A 22,690-nucleotide genomic window follows, 5' to 3' on the forward strand; every position below is an offset into this window, starting at 1 on the left:
GCTTGATCCCTTAGGGTTTGGCCCCTTAGGACTCTTAGGCACCCATAGCCAGAACTATACAAGAACCATTGGGAAAATTCTGCCCTCAATCCATGTCCCCCCACCATATTACCCTGTGGCTTTGGCAGCCACCCTCAGAGGTCAGGCTCTTTGCTTGGGGGAAATGACTTCTGAATAAGAGCCTGGCTTCCTCCCCTTTTCATTTTGGGTGAGCTAGAATAAGTCTCAGGGCAGCTAAGTATCACAGTGGATAGAGTGCTGGGCTCGGAGTCAGGAAGAATCTTCTTCCTGATTTTAAATCTGGCCTCAGACACTTATTAGCTGTGAGACCTTGGGCAAGTTGCTTCACCCTGTTTGCCTCAGTTTCCTCATCTATAAAATGAGCAGGTGAAGGAAAATGACAACCACTCCGGTATCTCTGACAAAAAAAAGCCCAAATAGGGTCGTGAAGAATCAGGTATGACTGAAAAAATACCTAACAAGAGTGAGTTCCAGGATGAGGCAAAGATGGATTGTGAGCTGTCCTGAAGATATCATCACATTTTCTTCTCCCTCTCTCCCTAACCCACCTCTTTTCAAACATTCCCCATTGCTGTCATGGATATATCCTTCCAGTCACCCAGGTTCTTAAAATCCTGGTGTCATATCTAGCTTTGTAATTTCCCTAACGTTCCTTGTGCAATCAGTTTGCCACTTCTTAGTTCTATTGACAACAACTCTCCCAGTTTCCTCCTTCTTTCTGTTCACACAGAAATAGCCTAACTGGTCTCCCTTCTTCAAAAGTCTCCTCTCTCAAATTCATCTTCTGCTAAGGTGGTAAAGTAAGCTTCCTAAAAAACAGGTATGGAGTGGTTTGCCATTTCCTTCTCCATCTCATTTACAGATGAGGAAACTGAGTGACTTGCCCAGGGTCACATACTATTAATGTCTGAGGCTGGATTGGAACTCATGAAGACAAATCTTCCTGACTATAGGCCTGGTACTTTATCTACTGTGCCACTATCTGCCCTCTAAAATATATATTTATATGTGCATACCAATATGTATTTATATATACATATGCCCACATATATAAACATATACATATGTATGTAGTACATGATCCCTGGTCTAGATGATGTAGAGGCATGTGTTAAAGGCTAAAATTCTAGCTAGTCTGTCTAAAATATATAATGAGTGGTCGCCAATAATTATAACTTTAGCAAGAGTTAGACTTTTAAGCATTTATTAAGGAGAATAAGAATTTGGTAAAGAGAGAGAGAAAGGCCTACATTCATCTATCTATTAAAGGGAGAGCACATTTCTAGCTCCGCTCTCCTCCAGAGTCCCCAGGAAAAAGCGAGAGTCAGAGCACCAGGTTCCCCCCCTTCTTCCTCCCACCCAGCACTTCCCGATGCTGAAGAAAAGACACATGGTCTTGCCCTCAAAGACCTTCCATGGGCGGAGCTCTTCTACAGTAAGTCTCCAGCAGGTGGCATCATTCCAATCATTACACATGGAATGTATATTAATATTTTTAGAAACCTGGCAATAAAAAGTAGGCTTGGGGCAGTGTTAGGGTCAAGGGAAAGATTTTATAGGACAAGGGAGATTTGAAAATAATTTCTAGACCAAGGGGTAGGGAAGTGAGGAGAATATTGAAAGTACATAAGATATTGTTGATGAGCCAAAGTTTTGGGTGATTCAGAAGGGAATGGACTCAAAGGTATAGGTAGAAGGTGTAAACTGGGAAAGGGGGATAATCTTGCCTTCTCTGAGTCTGAAAGAAGTAGAAGAAAAAGGTGAGTATGCTGATAAGTTTAGAGGAATATAGGAGGGGAATTGAGTTTATTTGCAATGAACATACTGTGGTTTTTCTTATAAAGTATGGGGGTGAGGTGAGTAATTAAGAGTGAGAAGAGATAGTATAGTATTGAGGGATTTAGGAGAGATGAAAAAGGTTTGAAAAAGCCCATTTTAGTAATCTGTGCTAAGTCAATAGGAAATGAATTAGGTTATTGACATACAGAAGTGAGGACCCAATTGACAATGGTAATCTGAAGTGGATCTGGTCAGTACAATTTCATGATTTCCTCTGGTAGCATTTGGCCACGTGGGAGTAGACTTGGAAGAGATGGGTGACAGAAATTACTGAGGGTTAGCAATATGGGAATGATGGAAGAAGGCAAGAGATTCCAAGGATGGAGAAGAGGGGACTATTAATATGTCTAACCATAGGGCTAGGTCAAGATGTGAAGATCAAAATAGGCTTTATAGACTGGAAGAATAAGAGACTTTTAGGGGGGTCACAAGGAGGGCAAAGAAACAGATTTGGGAATGAGTAATAAAGTGTAAGATATGGAAGAGTAGGAAGCTGAAATAAGAGAGAGGAATTTCAGAATTTAAAGTCTTGAAGATGGAGTTATTTCAAATGATGCTTAGTTCTAAGATAGGACACACCAGGGGGTGACTGTAATAAAGAGGAGATGGGGATTGAGGAAGCCAAGGAACTATGAGTATGAAAGGACTTTACAGTCTCTGCGGTTAATTATAAAGTTTACCAGTTCTCTAATTGAGCAAGGCTGAAGCTACAGTTTAAGCTAAGAATCTGAGAGGGAGGATGATAGAAGATTTTCCAGACTGGTCCTGTTCAGCCATGGGGAGAATGAAATAGACAATAATCCTCATAGGGTCACATGTTTTAAAGGATGCTGTCTGCCTGAGGAGCAGTTTGCTTCATGTCACAGTCATTTGCCAATAGCAGGAATGGATCCAAGATGCATTTTTCTTCTCTTTGCCAGCTGTAGCTCTCACTACCCATCAGCTTTGGAGGAAGAATACTCCTTGGGCTTGGAACTATTTTCCTCTCACTTTGGTGCCAGTGTATATTCTAAACACATCAGGGCTGGGCTTCCTTTTTTCTTTAATTCCCATTTGCCATCTGCGTAACCACTTGTTAAAGGGGGAGACCATATAAAAGTGAATGGCCTGATTTCTTTTTTTGAAAGCCTGATTTATTATTCTCTCTTTGTGTTTCAAGGGCTTGAGGGGCCCCCCAGGAGAATCTGGTGAACCTGGAGGTCCTGGTCTGGGAGGAGACCCCGTAAGTGATTGCTAGCTCATTTCCATAATTCTGATTCCAGGACCTTTCTGTTGTCCAGGGGCAGGGATCCGAGCATGTTAGCAGTTACTGAGCTTTCTATAGACTCTGCATCAAAAGCTGACCTTGAAAGTGAAATTCATCTTTGGATAATAATCAAGGCTCTATAGGGAAATGAAATCTACTTCTTCAGAATTCACCTCCCCTTCCTAGAGAATCAACTCAAAAATTACTTGAAACAATTAACAACTTTAGCAAAGTAGCAGGATATAAAATAAATCCACATAAATCATCAGCATTTCTATACATGACCAACAAAGTCCAGCAGCAAGAAATAGAAAGAGGAAATTCCATTTAAAGTAATGGTAGATAATATAAAATACTTGGGAGTCTACTTGACAAGACAAAACCCAGGAACTCTATGAACACAACTACCAAAATACTCTTCACACAAATCAAATCAGATCTAAATAATTGGAAAGATATCAATTGCTCATGGATAGGCAGAGCTAATATAGTAAAAATGACAATACTGCCTAAATTAATTTACTTATTCAGTGCCATACCAATCAGACTACCTAAAATTATTTTATACAGCTAGAAATAATAATAACAAAATTCATCTGGAAAAACAAAAAATCAAGAATATCCAGGGAAATAATGAAAAAAAACTCACAGGAAGGTGGGTTAGCGGTACCAAACCTGGAGTTTTACTATAAAGCGGCAGTCATCAAAACTATCTGGTACTGGCTAAAAAATAGAGTGGTAGATCAATGGAATAGGCTAGGCTCAGGAAATGCAGTAGTAAATGATACTAGTAATGTGGTGTTTGATAAACCCATAAGACTCCAGCTTCTGGGATAGGAACTCAGTATTTGACAAAAACTGCTGGGAAAACTGGAAGATAGTATGGCAGAAATTAGGCATAGACCAACATCTTACACCTTATACTAAAATAGGTCAAAATGGATACATGATTTAGACATAAGAGGTGATACCATAGGTAATTAGGAGAGAAAGGAATAGTGTACCTATCAGATCTTTGGAAAGGAAAACAGTTTTTGACCAAACAAGAGATAGAGTATATTATAAAATGCAAAATGGATGATTTTGATTATATTAAATTTAAAAAATTTTGTACAAAACAGAAGCAATGCATCCAAATTAGAAGGGAGGCAGAAAGCTGGGAAACAATTTTTGAGACCAGTACTTCTGATAAAGGCCTCATCTCTAAAAATATATAGGGAATTAAATCAAATTTATAAGAATCCAAGTCATTCCCCAATTGAGAAATGGTCAAAGGATATGAACAGGCGGTTTTCTGATGAGAAACCAAGCTAATCTATTCCCATATGAAAAAATGCTCTAAATCTCTATGATTAGAGAGATGCAAATTAAAACAACTCTGAGGTACACCTGACACCTATCAGATGGCTAAAATGACAAAAAAGGAAGATAATAAATGTTGGAGAGGCTGTGGGAAAATTGGAACACTAATGCATTGTTGGTGGAGCTGTGAGCTGATCCAACCATTCTGGAGAGCAATTTGGAATTAGTGCCCAAAGGGCAATGGAGCTGTGCATACCCTTTGACCCAGCAATTCCACTTTTAGGTCTTTTGCCCAAAGAAATCATGGAAGGGGGGAAAGGGACCCAACATGTACAAAAATATTTATAGCTGCTCTTTACGTGGTAGCAAGGAATTGGAAGTTGAGGGGGTGCCCATCAATTGGGGAATGGCTGGACAAGTTGTGGTATATGAATACAATGGAATACTATTGGTGCTGGTAAGAAATGATGAGCAGGAAGAGTTCAGAGAAAACCTGGAGGGTCTTACGTGAGCTGATGATGAGTGAGATGAGCAGAACCTAGAAGAACATTGTACACAGTATCCTCAACATTGAGTGTTGACCTACTGTGATGGACTATATTCTTCTCACCAATGCAATGGTACAGAGAGTTCCAGGGAACTCATGATAGAAGAGGATCTCCAAATCCAAGAAAAAAAAAACTGTGAGTATAGATGCTGATTGAACCATACTATTTCTTTTGGTTTTGGGTGCTGTTGTTTTTTTTTTTTTTTCTATTTGAGGTTTTGCATCACTGCTCTGATTTTTTCTCTTGTAACAGGATTAAGCAGAAATAGGATTAATGTTATTATGTGTGTATATATATATGTGTGTATATATATCTATCTATATGTATATGGATATGATAATAGATAATAGATATAAACCTATATCAGATTACCTGCTGTCTAGGGAGGGGGGAGGGAGGGAAGGGAGGGAGAAAAATCTGAAATTGTAAAGCTTGTATAAACAAAAGTTAAGAACTATCTTTACATGTAACAGAAAAAATAAAATACCTTATATGGAAAGGAAAAAAAAAAAGAATTCACCTCCCTTGTTCTGTGCCCTCTCAAGCCTGATAACTTTGGTTCACTTTGGTTTGGGTTAATGAATGCTCACACATTGATTCAATGCTTCTGTTCCTTCACCTGTAGTAACCAAAGTTTTGTTTTCTTAGGGAGAACCTGGCACCGATAGTAATGTTTATGGTCCTCAGGGAGAAAAAAGGAAAACAAGGTCGCCAGGTAAAGTCTGTTTATGGTATCTATGGGGCATTGGGACACAGAGAATTCTGTCACCATGAATAGAGAAGAGAAGGTATTCTTATATCAGACCCATAACTAGGGCAGGGACAACCAGTACTTATCCCAGGGTGTCAAAATTTAAGGGGTCCAACAGTATTTTAAGTCCTGCAGTGGTATAATACCAATTAAGCATAGCATTGAGTTAGCAAGAATAACTCATTAAAATAGTATCTAGCATGCTGGTTGATGAGCCTTAAGGCATCTCTTGCCCAGTGTGAAGCAGTCTACTTCTCATGGCTTCCACAGTAGTGTTGGGTTTTTTTTTGGTAAGACAATTGGGTCAAGTGACTTGCCCAGGGTCACACAGCTAGTAAGTGTTAAGTGTCTGAGGGCCGGATTTGAACTCAGGTTCTCCTGATTCCAGGGCCAGTGTTCTATCCACTGCACCACCTAGCTGTCCCCACAGTAGTGTTTGAGGTATGTTTCAGGCCCTTGATCCAGGTATGTTTTGTGTTACTTTAGCCAGGGGCAAAGATTGCTAATTTCCCTCTCTGTTGAGCCAGGTAAGGTGTCATGGCCTCAGACATAGAACAGAAGTAATGGAAAACTAGAGAGAAAATGGGGATGAGAGAATAAATGTAAAATGCTTTCCAAACCTAAAAGAACTATATATAATGCTAGTTTATATTATTGTTATTTTCCTTCTGTTGAGACACTGTGATATAGTGCAGAAGATGCTGGGCCCAGAGTCAGGAGCCTTGGCCTCTCATTCTGGCCCCACCGCTAAGTGTCTCTGTGGCCAAGTCATTCCATCTCCCCAGGCTTTAGCTTCTGCACCTGTAAAATGAGAAGTCTGGGCTAGAAATGAGCTTCTTCCCTCTTCTGAAATTCTATAACTTAGGGGAATTGTACTTAAACAAAAGATCCCTCATGCGATAGAAAGGTTTGCTTTCCCTTCTATGTCAGAACACTTTCAAATTTTTTTCCCTTCTTTCTAAGATCTTCTTTTGCTGCTGATATAGGCTATGTACTCATAATTTTAAAGGGCAGGGAAATAGCAACTCATTGCTTCATGGAAAAAATAAAAGTATGCTAACTTGTCAATAGCTACTATTTTGAAATAATTACTCTTAGTTCTCTGTAAGCCTAGTACTAAGGTGCCAGAATTTAAATGATGATTGCAATTTATTAAAGAGACAGTTGTATATATTCTTGTTCAGTCATTTTTCAGTTGCATTCAACTCCTCATTCTTAAAACCTAGGGATCATGGTGATCCTTTGCCCGGTTTATGAATGAAGAAAGTGATGCTCAAGGTCTCCCAGTAAATGGTAACTAGAAATAATAGATATTTTGTTGGTAAGGCTATGAGGAACAGTCACAATCCTTTATCATTGTTGTTATCCTTCATTCTTGAAGAGGACCATGACATCAGGGTGATGTCATGAATTGCTCTGAATTGTATTTAAGCGAGGGAAGGCTATGCAAGGTCACCAACCTCACTCTCTCCTCCAGAGCCATATGGGTCCAGTGGACTGGATATGTATCAGGACAACTGGAGATGGACCCAGATGTTTCAGGCAATTGAGGTTAAGTGACTTGCCCTGGGTCACACAGCTAGTAAGTGTCTGAGTTGAGATTTAAACTCAGGTCCTCTGAACTTCAGGGTCAGTGCTCTATCCACTGGGCCACCTGGCTGCCCAGTCATTCATCATATTGGTTTAGTGGGTACTATAATGTTGGCACATTACTAGCCCACAAGGAGGCACTAAATACAAGCCTTCTTTTTAAAATAACTGAATTGAATTGGTGTTCAAGTCCTGCCTTTGACACTTACTGACTGTGTGATTCTGAGCAAATCCCATAGCTTCTCAGGGCTCTAGGCAACTCCTTTGGACTCTAATAAATTGTAAAGGAGATTCTGACCTGCCTTGGTGGAGGGAGTTTCCTCACCTGGGAGCTCTCTATACCAATGGAGCCAGAAGTCTAATCCCTATCCCCATTCAAGAAATTGGAACGGAATGGCTCTCATTCCAAAGGACTAAGTTTTTTCCATTTAAATTAAATTATTTGGGGGAAAAAGAACAATATAAATCTCCCCATGTCCGTGGAAACTATATGTCTGACCCTGAATAATCAAAGTTCAAATGCTGCCTCATATTGACTGTGTGATCCTGGACAACTCACTTAACTTCTCTGTGCTCCCAGGCAACTGTGATAGGATCTTACCCATCACATTATTATCATTATTAGAGCAGAGAGGGTACTTAGAGGTCATTGAATCTCCTCTATTTTACATATAAGGAAACTGAGGCTCTGACAGGTGGGTCACTCAGGAGCCCATGTCCTCTGGACTCCAAGTGCAGAGCTCTAACCATCATGCTCTATTGCCTCTTATAAGACCGTACATCTCAGGGCACGTGCCCATCTGCATGGTCAGAGGATGGTTCTTAACCGGAGCTTCCTTTATCAACTAAATACAAACATGGCAGCCTTCCCTCCCCCTCCAACTGATCCACATTGAAGTCAGACTGAGCATTAAAGCCTTTCTTAAGGCCACAGCTGGTCAGCGGCAATTTTCCAGCTTAATGAATGTTGGAAGCTTCTCTTTTTGTAGAAGCTGCCTCATGACCTCAGTCTTCCTCCTAGAACTCCCATTTTTCATTTTGCCTGAAGGGGGAGGCAGCAGTGTTCTTCCAGGTCATCACCATAATTCACAGCCTTCTTCAGCCCAGTCAATTTTTCTCAAATGTCATCCAACACACAGCTTGACTAGAAGCGAACAAACACAGGTTCTGGTGTGGCTCTCACCTCACCCTGGGAACTCCTCAGTGATGGGTACTTTCTCTTCAGGATAACCTTGGATTCCCATTTGTACCCTCAAGAGCATAGGCTGAGACCCCCTTGTTGAAACCTTGTGTTACCTCCTCCATCAATCCATTATCATCATTATCAACAACACTTGTTATGGATGAATCAGTGTTTGCAGAGGACCCTTTGAGCTACATGGACCAGGGGAACACTCGGAGCCGTTTGCCATTCCCATGTGGGGGAGTGGGCTACACCAGCATAATGTATGTAGAAGGTAAAGACCAGTATCAGAACCATAGAATGTCAGAGGCAGAAGAGACCTTGAAGAAGATCAATAATAATAATAACAAGGATAACAACAGCTCATATTTCTACAGAATTTTAGGGCTTGTAAAGTACCTTACATGCATTAGGTCATTTTACCCCCTGAGCTGGGAATTACAGATTCAGTTCTATTCAGTTCAATTCAACAAGCAACAAGAACTCGTCTACTCTATGCTAGGCATTGTCCAGGGGAGAGAAAAACAAAAAATGAAATCTTGTTTGCTCTCAGGGGGCTTCCATTTTATGTTGGACTGTGGGGGGTGGAGGGGGCATAACATGTAAACAGAAAAGTTAATACAATACAATTTGAGAAGAAAGTGAGTGCCAGCAATTAGGGAGCTTAGGAAAGGTTTTTCATTGGAGGTGATGCATGAGTCGAACCTTTAGAGGCAGCTGGTGGTATAGTAGATAGAGCACTCAGCCTGGAGTTGGGAAGACCCAAGTTCAAATCCAGCCTAAGACTTTTAGCTGTGTGACCCTTAGGCAAGTCGTTTCATCTCTGCCTCAGTTTCCTCAGCTGTAAAATGGGGATAATAACACCTCCCCCCACCCCCAGGTTGTTGTGAGGATCAAATGAGATATTGGAGGTTAACAGCCTATAGGCATATGGCTAATAAGCATTACAAGTGGGATTTGAGCCCAGGTATTTCAGATTCTGATACCAGAATTCTTGCCACCTTGCCCTGCTCTCCTCCTACACCTCCCTTCAAGCTCAATTTCTTCATTTTACAGATTTAGAATCTGGGAACCAGAGAGGTCTCAGCTTCTGAACATGATTGATGGAAAGGGTATGTGACTCTAGTGCTCAGTGCAATTAGTTTCTATAAAGCCTTTAATGGAACTGAGCCTTTAGGGAAAGATCCTAAGTCCCTAGATTTACAGTTAGACTGGGTGTGGAGAAGCCATTGATCAGTTCAATGACTGAGGACCAGAGACTTCCAGGGAGTTGCCCAAGGTCACAGAGGCAGCCAGGGGACAAAGCCACTATTTTCACCTGTGTCCTTGGACTCCAGATCCCATCCTATGTCTAGGGTCCGACTTTGGACTCCAGGTACCATGGTCCTCTGCCTGTAGGATGTCCTGAGCAGTCTGGAATTTTGAAATGCTGCCTTTGCCTGCTATTTGGTTGGAAAGAGCCAATGAGAAAGTATGAATAAATGCAAACTCCTCTTATTTTTCAGGGAAAACCTGGGGTGCGTGGTGAGGGAGGCATGCCTGGAGACAGAGGCTCTAATGTAAGTATAACCTGTGCTTGACACCCTTTCCTTGGGGACTCATGTTTTCTTCATTCTCTTGTCTTCCTGTCATTCCTCTAAATGACTGAAATTGTTCCTTTTTATTCTTCCTTAGGGGCCAAGAGGTAGACAAGGTTCACCTGGTCCGAAGGTTGGTGCTTTCCAGATGAGGCTACTTTTTGCCCAGAGATATTTGTGATCATTTGACTCTAGGCCAGTTGAAGTGGTGTCTCCTGTTTTTTTAGTTTCATCAAGACCATTGGGAAGTTTGGGGCTTGTTCATGGGGGAAATTTTCTGGAGACGTGGGGAAGTCTATAGTGTTACTTTTTTCTAGAGTTTTTCATTTATGAAGGTGTTTTCTAGAGTTTTTCATTTATTAAGCTCCTACTATGTCTAGAGTTTTTTATTTGTGAAATTGTCTAGACTTTTTCATGTTATTAAACTCTACTATCTCCATGTACTGTGCTAAGTGCTTTACAAATAACATCTAATCTGTTCTCACAACAACCCTGGAAGATAGGTGTATGATTATCCTCATTTTATAGTTAGGGAAACTGAGGCAGACAAAGGTTGCATGGCTAGTGTCTGAACAGATTTGAACTCAGTTCTTTCAGACTCCTTGTCCAGCACTCTATGCACTATGGCACCACCAGCTGCCTTTTAAAAGAAACTGAATGCCTTTGAATTAGGGACTCTTGGGCTCCTAGCTCTTAAATAGAGACAGATTTGAGACCTCTGGTTTCATTGGTATAGAGAATTTCTAGAGGAGCGAACTCCTACCACACAGGTAGGGCACTCTTTCCTAGACTGCCAAGAGGTTAAATGACTTGTCTAGGATCCCACCAACAGTGTGTATCAGAGGTAGGACTCAGGTCCTGTCCTCTTGATTCCAAGGTCAGCTCTCTCTTCTCTATACCCTCATGTCTCTTTTTTGGAAGGACAATAAGGGGTAAGTGATTTGCCCAGGGGTCACACAGCTAGTAAGTAGTTCAAGTGTCTGAGGGTGGATATGAACTCAGGTCCTCCTGAATCCAAGCCAGTGCTTTAGCCACGCGCCACCTAGCTGTCCCCTACCCTCATGCCTCTTGGACTCTTGATGAATGAGTATGATTAGGTGAGTTTAGGAACTGGCTAGAACTGGAGTAATGGGTGAGTGTTACAGGGAGATTCCACAGAAGGGAAAATTTTCCAAACTATTAGAAACTGTCTAAAAATAGAGGAGGCTGTTACAAGAGATAAAGAGTTCTCTGTCCAATCAGGGTTTTCTAGTAGGGCCTGGATGGCTACAAGGAGGGAATTTTTACATGGACTTCATGAATTATGTAGGATTGGATTAGGTCGAACTCTGAGATCCCCAATAACTTGTTGATTCAATGAATCTATGGCATTGACTTGAAGAGGTGACAGTTATACACTGAAGGGAAAGAAATCCTCCTTACTTCTAGTAATCAATGACTTCCTGGGCTAGAAGAGAATTTCAAGAAGTTCCTCCTAATGCTGGTAAACCAGTGGGGCAGACACGTTGGAAAGCTGCTCCCAGGGGGTTTGGGGTGGATTGGACTGAGTATGCTCTGAGTGCAGAGGCTGGGGAACACGTGAAGGAAAGAATGAAGAGTGTGAGGTGGTATTAGCTGTGAGTCAGTGTGAATTTACTACCCATATCAGTGGGGCTTGTCTGGTTCCAAATTGTTGGGCAAGGAAGGGGGGATCTCCGGTCTTCAGGGAAACTCTACAGTTTTGGGAATGTGGAGAGAGTAAGTCCTGGGGGAAAGGAGAGACTGATTCAGCCCATTAGTGCTCCCCACGCTGAGAGTCAGTGGCATGTTGGGTCCCAGCGTCATCCCTCACAAAGGGATATCAGCATTCTCAGCACTCTTAAGAGCAATATAGACATCTCCATCTATTTAGGTGTCCAGTGATTGCAATTCTGAATGACTAGTAGCCTTCATTATGGGAAGAGAGAGTGTTTCATGAGAAGCCAAGAGACCTAGGGTTTGGATACCAGTGTAGTTGGTAGAAAATGGAATGTGTTTCTAGTGTGTATTTCTACAGTACAATATCCTCATGGGATTATTTTATGTTTCTGATTAAAATACAACATAACCGCCATCCTGTGGATTTTTTAAAAATAAAAACTTTAACCAGCTGCTACTCAGAGACTGAAAGTAATTACATTTGATATCCTAGCCTTGAGATCATCCAAAGAATGAGAATTTGGTGTATACATGACATTTTTGACGTCATAAAAAATTCTATAGCGATAGATCAGGTGACTGAGGAGGCCAAGAGAGAGGACCTCCTCCACTCTGAGGGGTGAGAAAATGTCAACCGGAAGCTTGGTAACAAGGGGCTCCATCTTGTTAAAATTAAAATGAAAACCCTATTATTCAGAATTTACAAAACTAAACAAGTATAGGAGAAATTTAAATAAACTTTCAAACTATATTTTTAAAAGTTTGTAGCATTTACATTTCTGAAGTTATTAAAAAATTAAAACTACAAAAACAAAAACAAAAAAACATTTTTAAAAAAGGGGGCAGCTAGGTGGTACAGTGATAGAGCACTGGCTCTGGAGTCAGAGGACCCGAATTCAAATCTGACCTCAGACACTTAATACTAGCTGTGTGACCCTGGGCAAGTCACTTAACCCCAACTACCTCACACCAAAAAAACCAAAAACCAAAACAAAAAAACATTAAAAATTAAAACTAAAATAAGACTTTAGGAACACTTTGTATATATGCATATATGTGTATGCCATCTCCCTTGATAGAATATAAAGTGCTTGAAGCCCAGAGTTGTTCTTGCTTTTTCTTTGTATCTTTAGCACTTAGAAGTGTGCTTGGCACGTAGTAAATACTAAATAGATTCTTGGTCAAATGCGTGATTGATTCCCCTTGGCATTTATTTGAATGTTGAAGCTGTAATTTTCAGTCTGGCCAAGTGTTCTCCTAACATTCTGGAGTCTTCATGGCGGGGTGGGTAGTCTGAGGTTGGACTCTTACCTCTGAGCACAGATGGCAAGCATGGTGGTACTTAGGTAGTGGTCTTCTTGGATACAAAGGAAAGGAATAAAGTGGAAATAATAAGCTGTCCATGGATCTTAAGAGAAAGCCAAACTTTCAAGAAACCAATATGCTTTGTAATTTTTAAGAGACTTGTTTCCTCTCATCAAAAAGTTAGGTGCTTTTGAAAACAAGTCATAGATACCTAGCTCATTGCTCATGTCTTTATGTTATTTTGACAAGTAAAGGGTGGACCTCCCTCCCCCATCTTCAAATCTCATCTCAGCTTATTTTTCTTTTTAAAAATAATAACCAGTTTTTTTTTTGCGAGGCAATTGGGGTTAAGTGACTTGCCCTGGTCACACAGCTAGTAAGTGTCAAGTGTCTGAGGCCGAAGTTGAACTCAGGTCCTCCTGACTCCAGGGCTGGTGCTTTATCTACTGCACCACCTAGCTGCCCCAATAATAACCAATTTTATTTATAGCTTTGAGTTCCAAATTTTATCCTTCCTTGCCTCCCTTCCCTCCCCCTCCTGGAGGCAGCAAGCAATCAGATATGGGCTATACATATGCAATTATGTAAAACATTACCATATTAGTCATTTTATACAAAAAACTTGAATAAAAGTAAAAAATGCTGTGTTCAGTCAATATCACTTCTTTCTTTGGAGTAGATAGTATGTTTCATCATTAATCTTTTGGGATTATCTTGGATCATTGTATTTCTGAAAAAATTAAGTCATTCACAGTTCTTCATCAAACAATATTCAGCTTTTTTTTTTTTTTTTCACCAACAGAGCAGAAGAAGGAACAGATCGAGAGCTTACTGGACTTAGCTTTGGAAAAACTGAGTGCTCTGAATAATTAAAAGGTTTTTTCCTCTGCTAGTTTCTTAGAATGCAGTGTTCTCTTTAACAGGATACCCACTAGACAGATGTTGGGGGAACCTAGGGTTCTCTCTTTTGCTGTGGAGCCATATTTTGGGTTATTACAGTTCCATTGGAATCCTAGAGATGACAGACATTGACATTTTAATATAAATTGCATGTATGGTATATAGCAAAATACAGTGTTTTTTCCTGTTGTAGTTTTGGTTAAGAGAGTGCCACTGAGGTCACATTAGGTGTCCCATGTTGAGAGCAGCTAAGGGGTGCAGTGGATAAAATGCTTGAATTTGGAATCAGGAAGACCTGAATTCAAACTTTACCATGAGCACTTACGTGTTTATGTGACATTGGGGCAAATCACTTGATTTCTCTCAGCCTCAGTTACGTCATCTATAAAATGCAGATAATAATAGCACTAAATGATTGGTTTCTTATGAGGATGGGAAAATAGAGGACCTTGTAAAATGCCCTGCAAACTTAAAGTACTAACAAAAGTTAGCTATTGATTCGGAACTATACCCAAAGGGTTATGGGACTGTGCATACTCTTTGACCCCAGAAATACCACGACTAGGGTTTTTATTCCAAAAGATAATATAAAAGAGAAAAGGGACCCACATGTACAAAACTAGTTATAGCAGCTCCCTTTAGTGTGGCAAAGAATTGGAAATTGAGGGGATGCCCATCAATTGGGAAATGGTGAGCAAGTTGTGGTATATGATGTAATGGAATACGATTGTGCTATAAGAAATGATGAGCAGACAGATTTCAGAGAAACTTGAAAGATTAAGTGGACTGATGCTGAGTGAAGTGAGCAGAACCAGGAGAACAACTTGTACACAGTAACAGCAACATTGTGTGATGATCAGCTGTGATAGACTTAGCTCTTCTCAGAAATACAATGATCCAAGAAAATTCCAAAAGAGTCATGATAGAAAATGCTCTCCACATCCAGAAAAAAAAACTGTGGAATCTGAATGCAGATTGAATCATAGTGTTTTTCACTTTTTTGTTTTTTTCCTTTCTTGAGGTTTTCCATTTTGTTCTGATTCTTCTTTCATAACATGACTAATGTGGAAACATGTTTAATGTGATTGTACACATATAACATATATCAGATTGCTTTCTGTCTTGGCAAGGGGAAGAAAAGGGAGGAAGGGAGAAAAATTTGGAACTAAAAATATTTTATTTATTTATTTTATTATTATTATTTTTTTTTAGTGAGGCAATTGGGGTTAAGTAACTTGTCCAGGGTCACACAGCTAGTAAGGGTCAGGTGTCTGAGACTGGATTTGAACTCAGGTCCTTCTGACTCTAGGACCAGTACTCTATCCCCTGTGCCATCTAGCTGTCCCCTGGAACTCAAAATCTTATAAAAATGAATGTTGAAAACTATCTTTACGTGTAACTGGAAAAAATAAAATATTATTAAGATTGAAAGAAAAAAATTAGCTATTATTTATTATTTTTTTAAAGAACCTACTAGGTAAAATCTCATTCTCATGGCTGCCCTTGAAAATTAGCCAAAGTTGAGCCCAAATGAAAGTCGCAGATTTCTAAGACCATTGACTACATAGTTTACATATGACTCAATGACAATGATGTATTATCTACGGAGATTTTCCTTTTTCCTTCCTGAAGGAAAGATACAGGGGAATAGAAAGAACCTAGCCTAGTGTTTCTTCAGAACACCAGATGGAAAGTCCCTATTCTTCCTCTCCTCCTTCTCCCCGTTTCTACTTTCTCCAACCCTTTGAATTTTAGCCTTTTCAGCAAAGAATGACCCCCACCAGATGTCTTTATCATTCTTTTTCTGAAGTCCAAGAAAGCTGTGTAGGAGGGAGAGATTGTGTGGAAGCCATGGTCCCATTGGACTAATAAAAAACCCAGGGAAACTCACTTGTTTACTTGGAGAACATCATCCATGAGACTGACCACTTCTATAGATCATGCAGTATCTTGCATCGCATGGGATATATGAATTTTTAGACTAGTTAGATGAAAGAGCATGGTATCCATTAAGAAGAAGAATAGTTGGGACTACCAACCCAGGGTTGATTATGATATGCTGGCCATATATATATATATATATTTTTTTTTTTTTGTGGGGCAATGAGGGTTAAGTGACTTGCCCAGGGTCACACAGCTAGTGAGTGTCAAGTGTCTGAGGTCAGATTTGAACTTAGGTCTTCCTGAATCTAGGGCCGGCACTTTATCCACTGCGCCACCTAGCTGCCCCCTATACTTTTAAAACTTAAAAAAGCTGAATGTAACACTTCACTAAAGAGATGTATCTTGCTCCTGTTTTTAGCCCCCTGACATCTGTTTTTGTTTTCTGTTCATCTTGGCAGGGTGTGCTTGGAGAAACTGGTATGCATGGTTACCTCAGTGGAGTTCCTGGATATCCAGGCTTAGAGGTTGGTCCAACTTATGCAATTTTACCTTCAGCGGTAAGGTTTTTTGGTTTTGCTTTATTTTTATTTTTGCTCTATTCTACTATTCTTTGAAAATTCACTTTGGGAGGCACCAGGTCATTCTTTCCTAAACTTTAAAATCTAAATAAAAATGGCTTTGGGAATCATTTCCATTGGTCCCTCCTGGGAAAGGGGGGGGGCAGCATATTATCCAGCCTCTCTTCTTGGAATTTACGGAAACTGTGTCTAGCAAGTCAAGTCAACGAGCATCCACAGGGTCATGAAGAGTCAGACACGATGGGAAGACTGAACAACAATATATCTATATCTATCTCACATGAAAGATTTCCCAGAAATTCACTGGGAGAAAATGAGGCAAGAAAGTTGTTTGGCATTGTATAGATGACTAGGGAAAGCTGAATCGTGTAACTTTTCAGGTAGTTTAGCTAGCATTTCCATAGGGATTTAGGGTTTACAAATAACTTTCTTTACCTGTATCATCTTATCTGAGCTTCATAGCAACCCTGTGAGGCAGGTGACTATTGTCTTCATTTTACAAACGTGAGAACTGAGGCTGTGAGAGGTCATGGCTATGGGATCGAAAGTCATCTCTCTTTCTCCTCCAACTAAAAGCCCAGCTCTCTTTTGATTATCCCATACTGTCTCCCTTTGAACCTAAATTGGAAATTGAGGAAGCTCTGAATGAATGCTTTTAATTGCACATCTCTTTTAAAAATACCAAATATCTTGAATGTGAATTTGATTACAAGTACTTGAAAAAGAAAAGGAAAAAAATCCTGTAAGTAAAGTTCATCAATGAATTAGATCAGTCTCTAGATTTAAAAATTCTGTAATCCCAGGGTCCTTCTACTCTGAATCTATGTGATTTTGGGCAAATCTTTTTACCTTAATTTCTTCCCCCTGTAAAATGAGGATATTGGACTACTTCAGGGATTGTTAACCTGGGGAGGATAGAGGGGCCTGTAAACTTGTTTTTTTTAATTTGATAATCATGTTTCAATTTAATTGGCTTTCTTTGTAATTTCTAATTCATTTAAAAACATTATTCAGAGAAGGGGTCAGAGACTTCACTAGACTACACCAAAGGGACACTGAAAAAGTTAAAAACCCTCTGTCACTAAATGTTCCCTGAAGTTCTTCTCAATTTAGACTCCTATGATCCTTTGAGATCATTTATTGAAACTTTCAGACCAAATGATTATCAGCAAGAAAAATGTGTCAGCATGTGTGAACTACAGAATATTTGGTTGGAGATCATGTTTATTTTATTATAGGAAAGAATGCCCTAACTCAAGAGTGAAGAAACTAGAGGTTTTAGAAAATAGTCATATATTTTGGTTAGTTTTGCTAAATTGGACACCCCTCTTTTTCCTTATTCTTTGTTACAAGGGATGGCTCTCTGGAGAGGGAAGAAGAGGAAGAGGGAGGCAGATACTTGGAAATGAAGTTGGAATGATCTTTTAAAAAAAAAAAGAAGGGAAAAACTTGGTGGCATGTGTTTAACTTTGTAACACCCTCTCCTCCCTAACTCCTCCCTATACCTACCTTTCTGTATTACAGGTTTTTTTTGGAGGGTGGTAACTATGCTTTTGATGATGATTCAAGGAGAAATCAATAAAGCCTCCCCTTAATTGTAACTTCCCTGTTGGGATGTAGCCATGCAGCTCAAATTTTCAATATTTCACCCAGCAGCCTCCTTGCCAAAATCAATGATGCTGAGACAAGAAAGGGGTTCATAGCAGCTCCTTGGAAAAATAAAGCATCGAAAATCAATAAGGAAAAGAAGGTTAGCGAGAAAATGAGTGACTTTAACTGTAGTACATTTTCTGGGCAGCACAAACGGACCTTCATTTTGTTGACATTGTGAACATGGTGTCTTGTTCTTTTGCAAATACAGCTTCTCCTCCTTTGTCCTTGACATTTAAGTAGAAGTGTGGTATTTCTTCGGGTGAGATAGCTTTCCTCCCTCATCATTTAAGAAAAATTAGATTGAATTTTTCTTTTTTGGGGGGGGGGAGGGCAATGAGGGTTAAGTGACTTGCCCAGGGTCACACAGCTAGTGTCAAGTGTCTGAGGCCAGATTTGAACCCAGGTCCTCTTGAATCCAGGGCTGGTGCTTTATCCACTGTGCTACCTAGCTGCCCCTGTGTATATACTTTGAAGCCAATCCAGTAAAGCGTTTATTAAACCAGGAAAATGATGGTACCTGCAGGAACTTATCTAAGTATCATTCAGACCTATAACTTCCTTTTCTCCTTCTTGCTCTCATTTCTTGCTGCATATCTTTGAGTTAATTGTACTTACCACCACTGATGACAGTATAGGCCCCCCTCCCCTTACTTCCCCAACTCTTGTACCTTGCTAGAAGGCTGGATCCCCAGAGAGGCATATGCTACTACTTTCAGGGTCCTTGGGGGTAACCCTTTTAGCTCTGTAGCTCTTGAGCCCCTACCAATATTCCATTATCAGATTAGCCAGCTGACTTCAATTAACTCTTTTGGGGGGGGGGCAACAAGGGTTAAGTGACTTACCCAGGGTTACACAGCTAGTTAGTGTCAAGTGTCTGAAGCTGGATTTGAACTCAGGTCCTTCTGAATCCAGGGCCAATGCTTTATCCACTGCACCACCTAGCTGCCCCTCAATGAACTCTTAACAAAGACATTAAAAAAAATAAATAAAAGACATTCACTCCACAATCAAAGCAAGAATAATAATTCCATGACATTTCACCTATAAACCTATTTCCCAAATAAACACAGTATCCATAGACAGGCTGGGCACAAACTTAAATTACAAGGGCAGTAAGCCATGTGTGGCCAAGGCAACTCACCTCTCTAGAATTGTGGGCCTCAATATCCTTTCTCCTTGTTGGGGACCATCCTCACAAAGTTCACTGATGGATGTGGTATCTGTATGGGATGGGGTGGGGCTCTACTGCTGGGCTGGGCTATGCCTCTCCATTGCCTGAGTAATTCTGTGTTCTTTCAGAAAGTACAGAAAGTCTTAACCTGGGAGGGATGTGTAGGCGCTTCCCCGAAGGCTAGACATAAGTTCTTGCCACAGAAATGGACACTTGCCTGATAAGCACAAAACAGTTCTGGGGGTCAAGGTTTCCCAGTTTTCAACTCTCAAGTTCTTCTGTTGTCTTATGCAAGCTGGGACACCAGACTCTGAGGCAATATTTGCCCTGCTGAGGGCACAGACTCTGTGGGCCGCTTTCTTCCCTTTTCCCACAGATCACGGCTGTCTTTGTCTTTGTCCTTTTCAGTCAGCAAAATTGGCAAAGCATCACTATAGAACACAATACAGTCAAAAAAAAGAAGATTCACTAACAAATACTTATTATAAGGACTACATTATTATTATTATTCATTATTTGGTTAATATTATATTATTATTAGCTGATCGTCTATTATTAATTCAACATTCCATGGCAAGTGCTAGAGAGAATAAGAAGATAAAATATAGGAGCCAATCTAAGGTCAATCACAGTGCACAAAGCACTGGGTCTGGGGTCAGGAAGACCTGAGTTAAAATCTGGCCTCAGACACTTGGTATGACCTTGGCTGTCACTTAACTGCTGTCTGTCTCAATTTCCTCACCTGTAAAATGGGGATAATAATAAGAGTCAGGAAGACCTGAGTTGAAATTTGGCTTCAGATACTTACTAGCTGTGTGACCCTGGCTAAGTCACTTAACTGCTGCCTGCCTCAGTTTTCTTAATTGTAAACTGGAGGGGCAGCTAGGTGGTACAGTGGATAGATAACCAGCCCTGGATTCAGGAGGACCTGAGTTCAAATCCAGCCCCAGACACTTAACACTTACTAGCTTTGTGACCCTGGGCAAGTCATTTAACCCCCATTGCCTCACCAAAAAACTCCCAAACAAAACAAAACAAAAAAACCAAACAACCCCCCCCCCCAAAAAAAAATTGTGAACTGGAAATGAGAATGGCACCTGCCTCCCAGGGTGGTTGTGAAGATCAAATTAGATCATCTTTGTAAAGTTCTTAGCAATGCTAAGAGTCCTATAGCAATGCTAACTATTATAATTGCTGTTGTTATTAAGTACTGCTCTGTACTTGCTCTAGGCTAAGCACTGTGGATACAAAAACAACAGGATAAATGGCCCTTGACCTCAGGGAGATCCTATTGTACTAGAGCAGGCTTAGCTCCACCTGTTTTGTGAAGACCCTTTGGTGATGTCTTGGTGAAACCCCTAGACCCTTCTTAGAACAATGTTTTTAAATGTGTAAAATAAAATTACAACTGAAACCAATCACAGGAAATAGTTATCATTTAAAAAAACACACCCAACAACTTCATGGACCCAGGTTTAGAATACTTCTTTTAAAAGGAGACTATACAAATGGAGAAGCAGGGACAAGACGGAATCAAGGAGGGAGAGGGCATGGACCACCAGGGGGATCAGGAAAGGCATCCCATAGCTGGAATCTAAGAGGAGAGGTGAGGTGAGCAGCCTGTCCAAGGCACTGGGGGACGGTTTGTACAAAGCCTCTGAGGTGGGAGAGAAGTAAATCTCTTTGGAAAACAACAAATGAGGTAGTTTGGCTAGTTGGAATGGAACAGTGTGAAACAAGGCAGGGAAATTGGGGGCCACTTTGTGAAGAGCTTTAAACACTGTTAAGTTTGGCCCGAGTCTTTGGGGGCCGGGAGCAGGGGCTATTTATGAAAGTCTTGTAAACAGAGGGACGGTGTCACTCAGCTGTCAATTTTTCAGTTACTAAGACCACTTTGGAATTGTGTTGGAGCCTACATGCCTTATTATGAAGTGAGCATCTCTTTTAATTTCTGGATCAGGGTCCAAGAGGGGAACAAGGACCGCCGGGAGTGCCTGGACCACAAGGCTTTCCCGAGAACAGGTAGGTTGGTAAAGGAAACTTCCCCACCCCCCTTCCCTCTTGAATGATGCTGTGTCATGCCCCTTGATGGATCCTAAATAAGTATCATCCATCTCCAGCCTCTTCATCCTGTCAAGTCACTGACTCCTTCTTAGCCACAGATCTGAACTAGAAAGGAGATCAAAGGAATGAACACAACTGGAGGTCTCTGAAGGGCTGCTGAGTAAGACAACACCAATTCTTTGTTTTTTTCTCCCTTGTTTCCCATTAAGAAGGAATCTGGGCCCCTTGTAGGTGGTCAAAAAGTGCTCCTTAAGTGTTGAGTATGTGTTGGGTCCCAAGCATCAGGGCTACGAAGCAAAGCTGTTAACAACAACAACAAACCCCACCAAAACCAAAACCAAAACCAAAACCAAAAAAAAACTTGACAAAGTGGTTTCCAAAACCTTTTAACTTTCAGCTTTCAAGGTGCTCACCTTCTAATGCTGGAGACAAGCAAATAACTATGTAAGGATTAGATATATAAAAGGTAGATGGGAGGCCATCTCAGAAGGAATGTGCTAGAAGGGGTTGGGGACCAGGGAAGGGTTTTCTTGGAGAAGATGGGGTTCATCGAAAACTTGAAGAAGTTGGAAGGTAGAGATGGTGGTGGGGGCTGGGGGGAGACAGCATTCCAGGACAGGGGAGCAGCCTGTAAAAAAGGGAAAGTCACAACTGATTGGTGTTTATTTCTATTTTTTTTTCTGAAATGTTCTACGACTTTGATTAAACAAAAATTAGCACTCAGTTTCCTGAATCTTGGCAGCATTCTGTAATTTTCCTCCCTCAAATAATGGGAGAACCTTCCATTCCATTTCATGTCTGTAGTGCCTTTTCTGGACTAGAGCCATTGATAGGGGACCCCCTATGAGAAACTGCCTCCACTAATGTAGATTGGCAACTTCTGGTCTTCCGAATTGTTTAGAGCAGGGCTTCTTAAATTTTTTTCCACTGGTGACCCCCTTTTGCCCAAGAATTTTTACATGACTCCTGGTATATAGGTATATAAAATAGGTAAACATAACCTTTTACTGTTGCAAAATTTTTATATGACCCCTACATTCAGTTACATGACCCCATATGGGGTCTCAAACCACAGTTTAAGAAGCTAGGGTTTAGAGCACTAGGAGGTTGTGACTAAATTGGGGGTGGGGATGGGGGATTGAGGTCACATAATCAGTATTGTGTCAGAGACTGGACATAAATGATCTCCATAATAGAATTTTTCCTTGTCCCTCCTGTAACCCAGATTTTAACTGAACATCATACCTTTTTTTGTTTTTTTAAAAATATATTTATTACTTAACATCATTTTTTGAAAAATATTTGAGTTCCAAATTCTCTCCTTCCTTCCCTCCCCTCTTCTATCCACTGAGAAGGCAAGCAATGGGATATAATATGTTTTGAGAGTTTTGAATGGGTTAG

The 22,690-nt window shown here is 40.5% G+C and overlaps 1 protein-coding gene across 1 annotated transcript in view; it reads left to right on the forward strand.

Annotated features, from left to right (window-relative positions):
- Positions 1-22,690, forward strand: part of LOC122728689 (collagen alpha-4(VI) chain-like) — a 105,896-nt gene that overhangs the window by 48,803 nt on the left and 34,403 nt on the right. The window contains 7 exon segments of the mRNA XM_043967491.1: positions 3,020-3,082; positions 5,605-5,649; positions 5,651-5,671; positions 9,986-10,039; positions 10,155-10,190; positions 16,282-16,347; positions 21,186-21,247. Of these exon segments, the coding sequence (XP_043823426.1) occupies positions 3,020-3,082; positions 5,605-5,649; positions 5,651-5,671; positions 9,986-10,039; positions 10,155-10,190; positions 16,282-16,347; positions 21,186-21,247 (347 nt within the window).

The sequence above is a fragment of the Dromiciops gliroides genome, chromosome 5 (genome assembly GCF_019393635.1).
Source record: "Dromiciops gliroides isolate mDroGli1 chromosome 5, mDroGli1.pri, whole genome shotgun sequence".
In the NCBI taxonomy this organism is placed as follows: domain Eukaryota; kingdom Metazoa; phylum Chordata; class Mammalia; order Microbiotheria; family Microbiotheriidae; genus Dromiciops; species Dromiciops gliroides.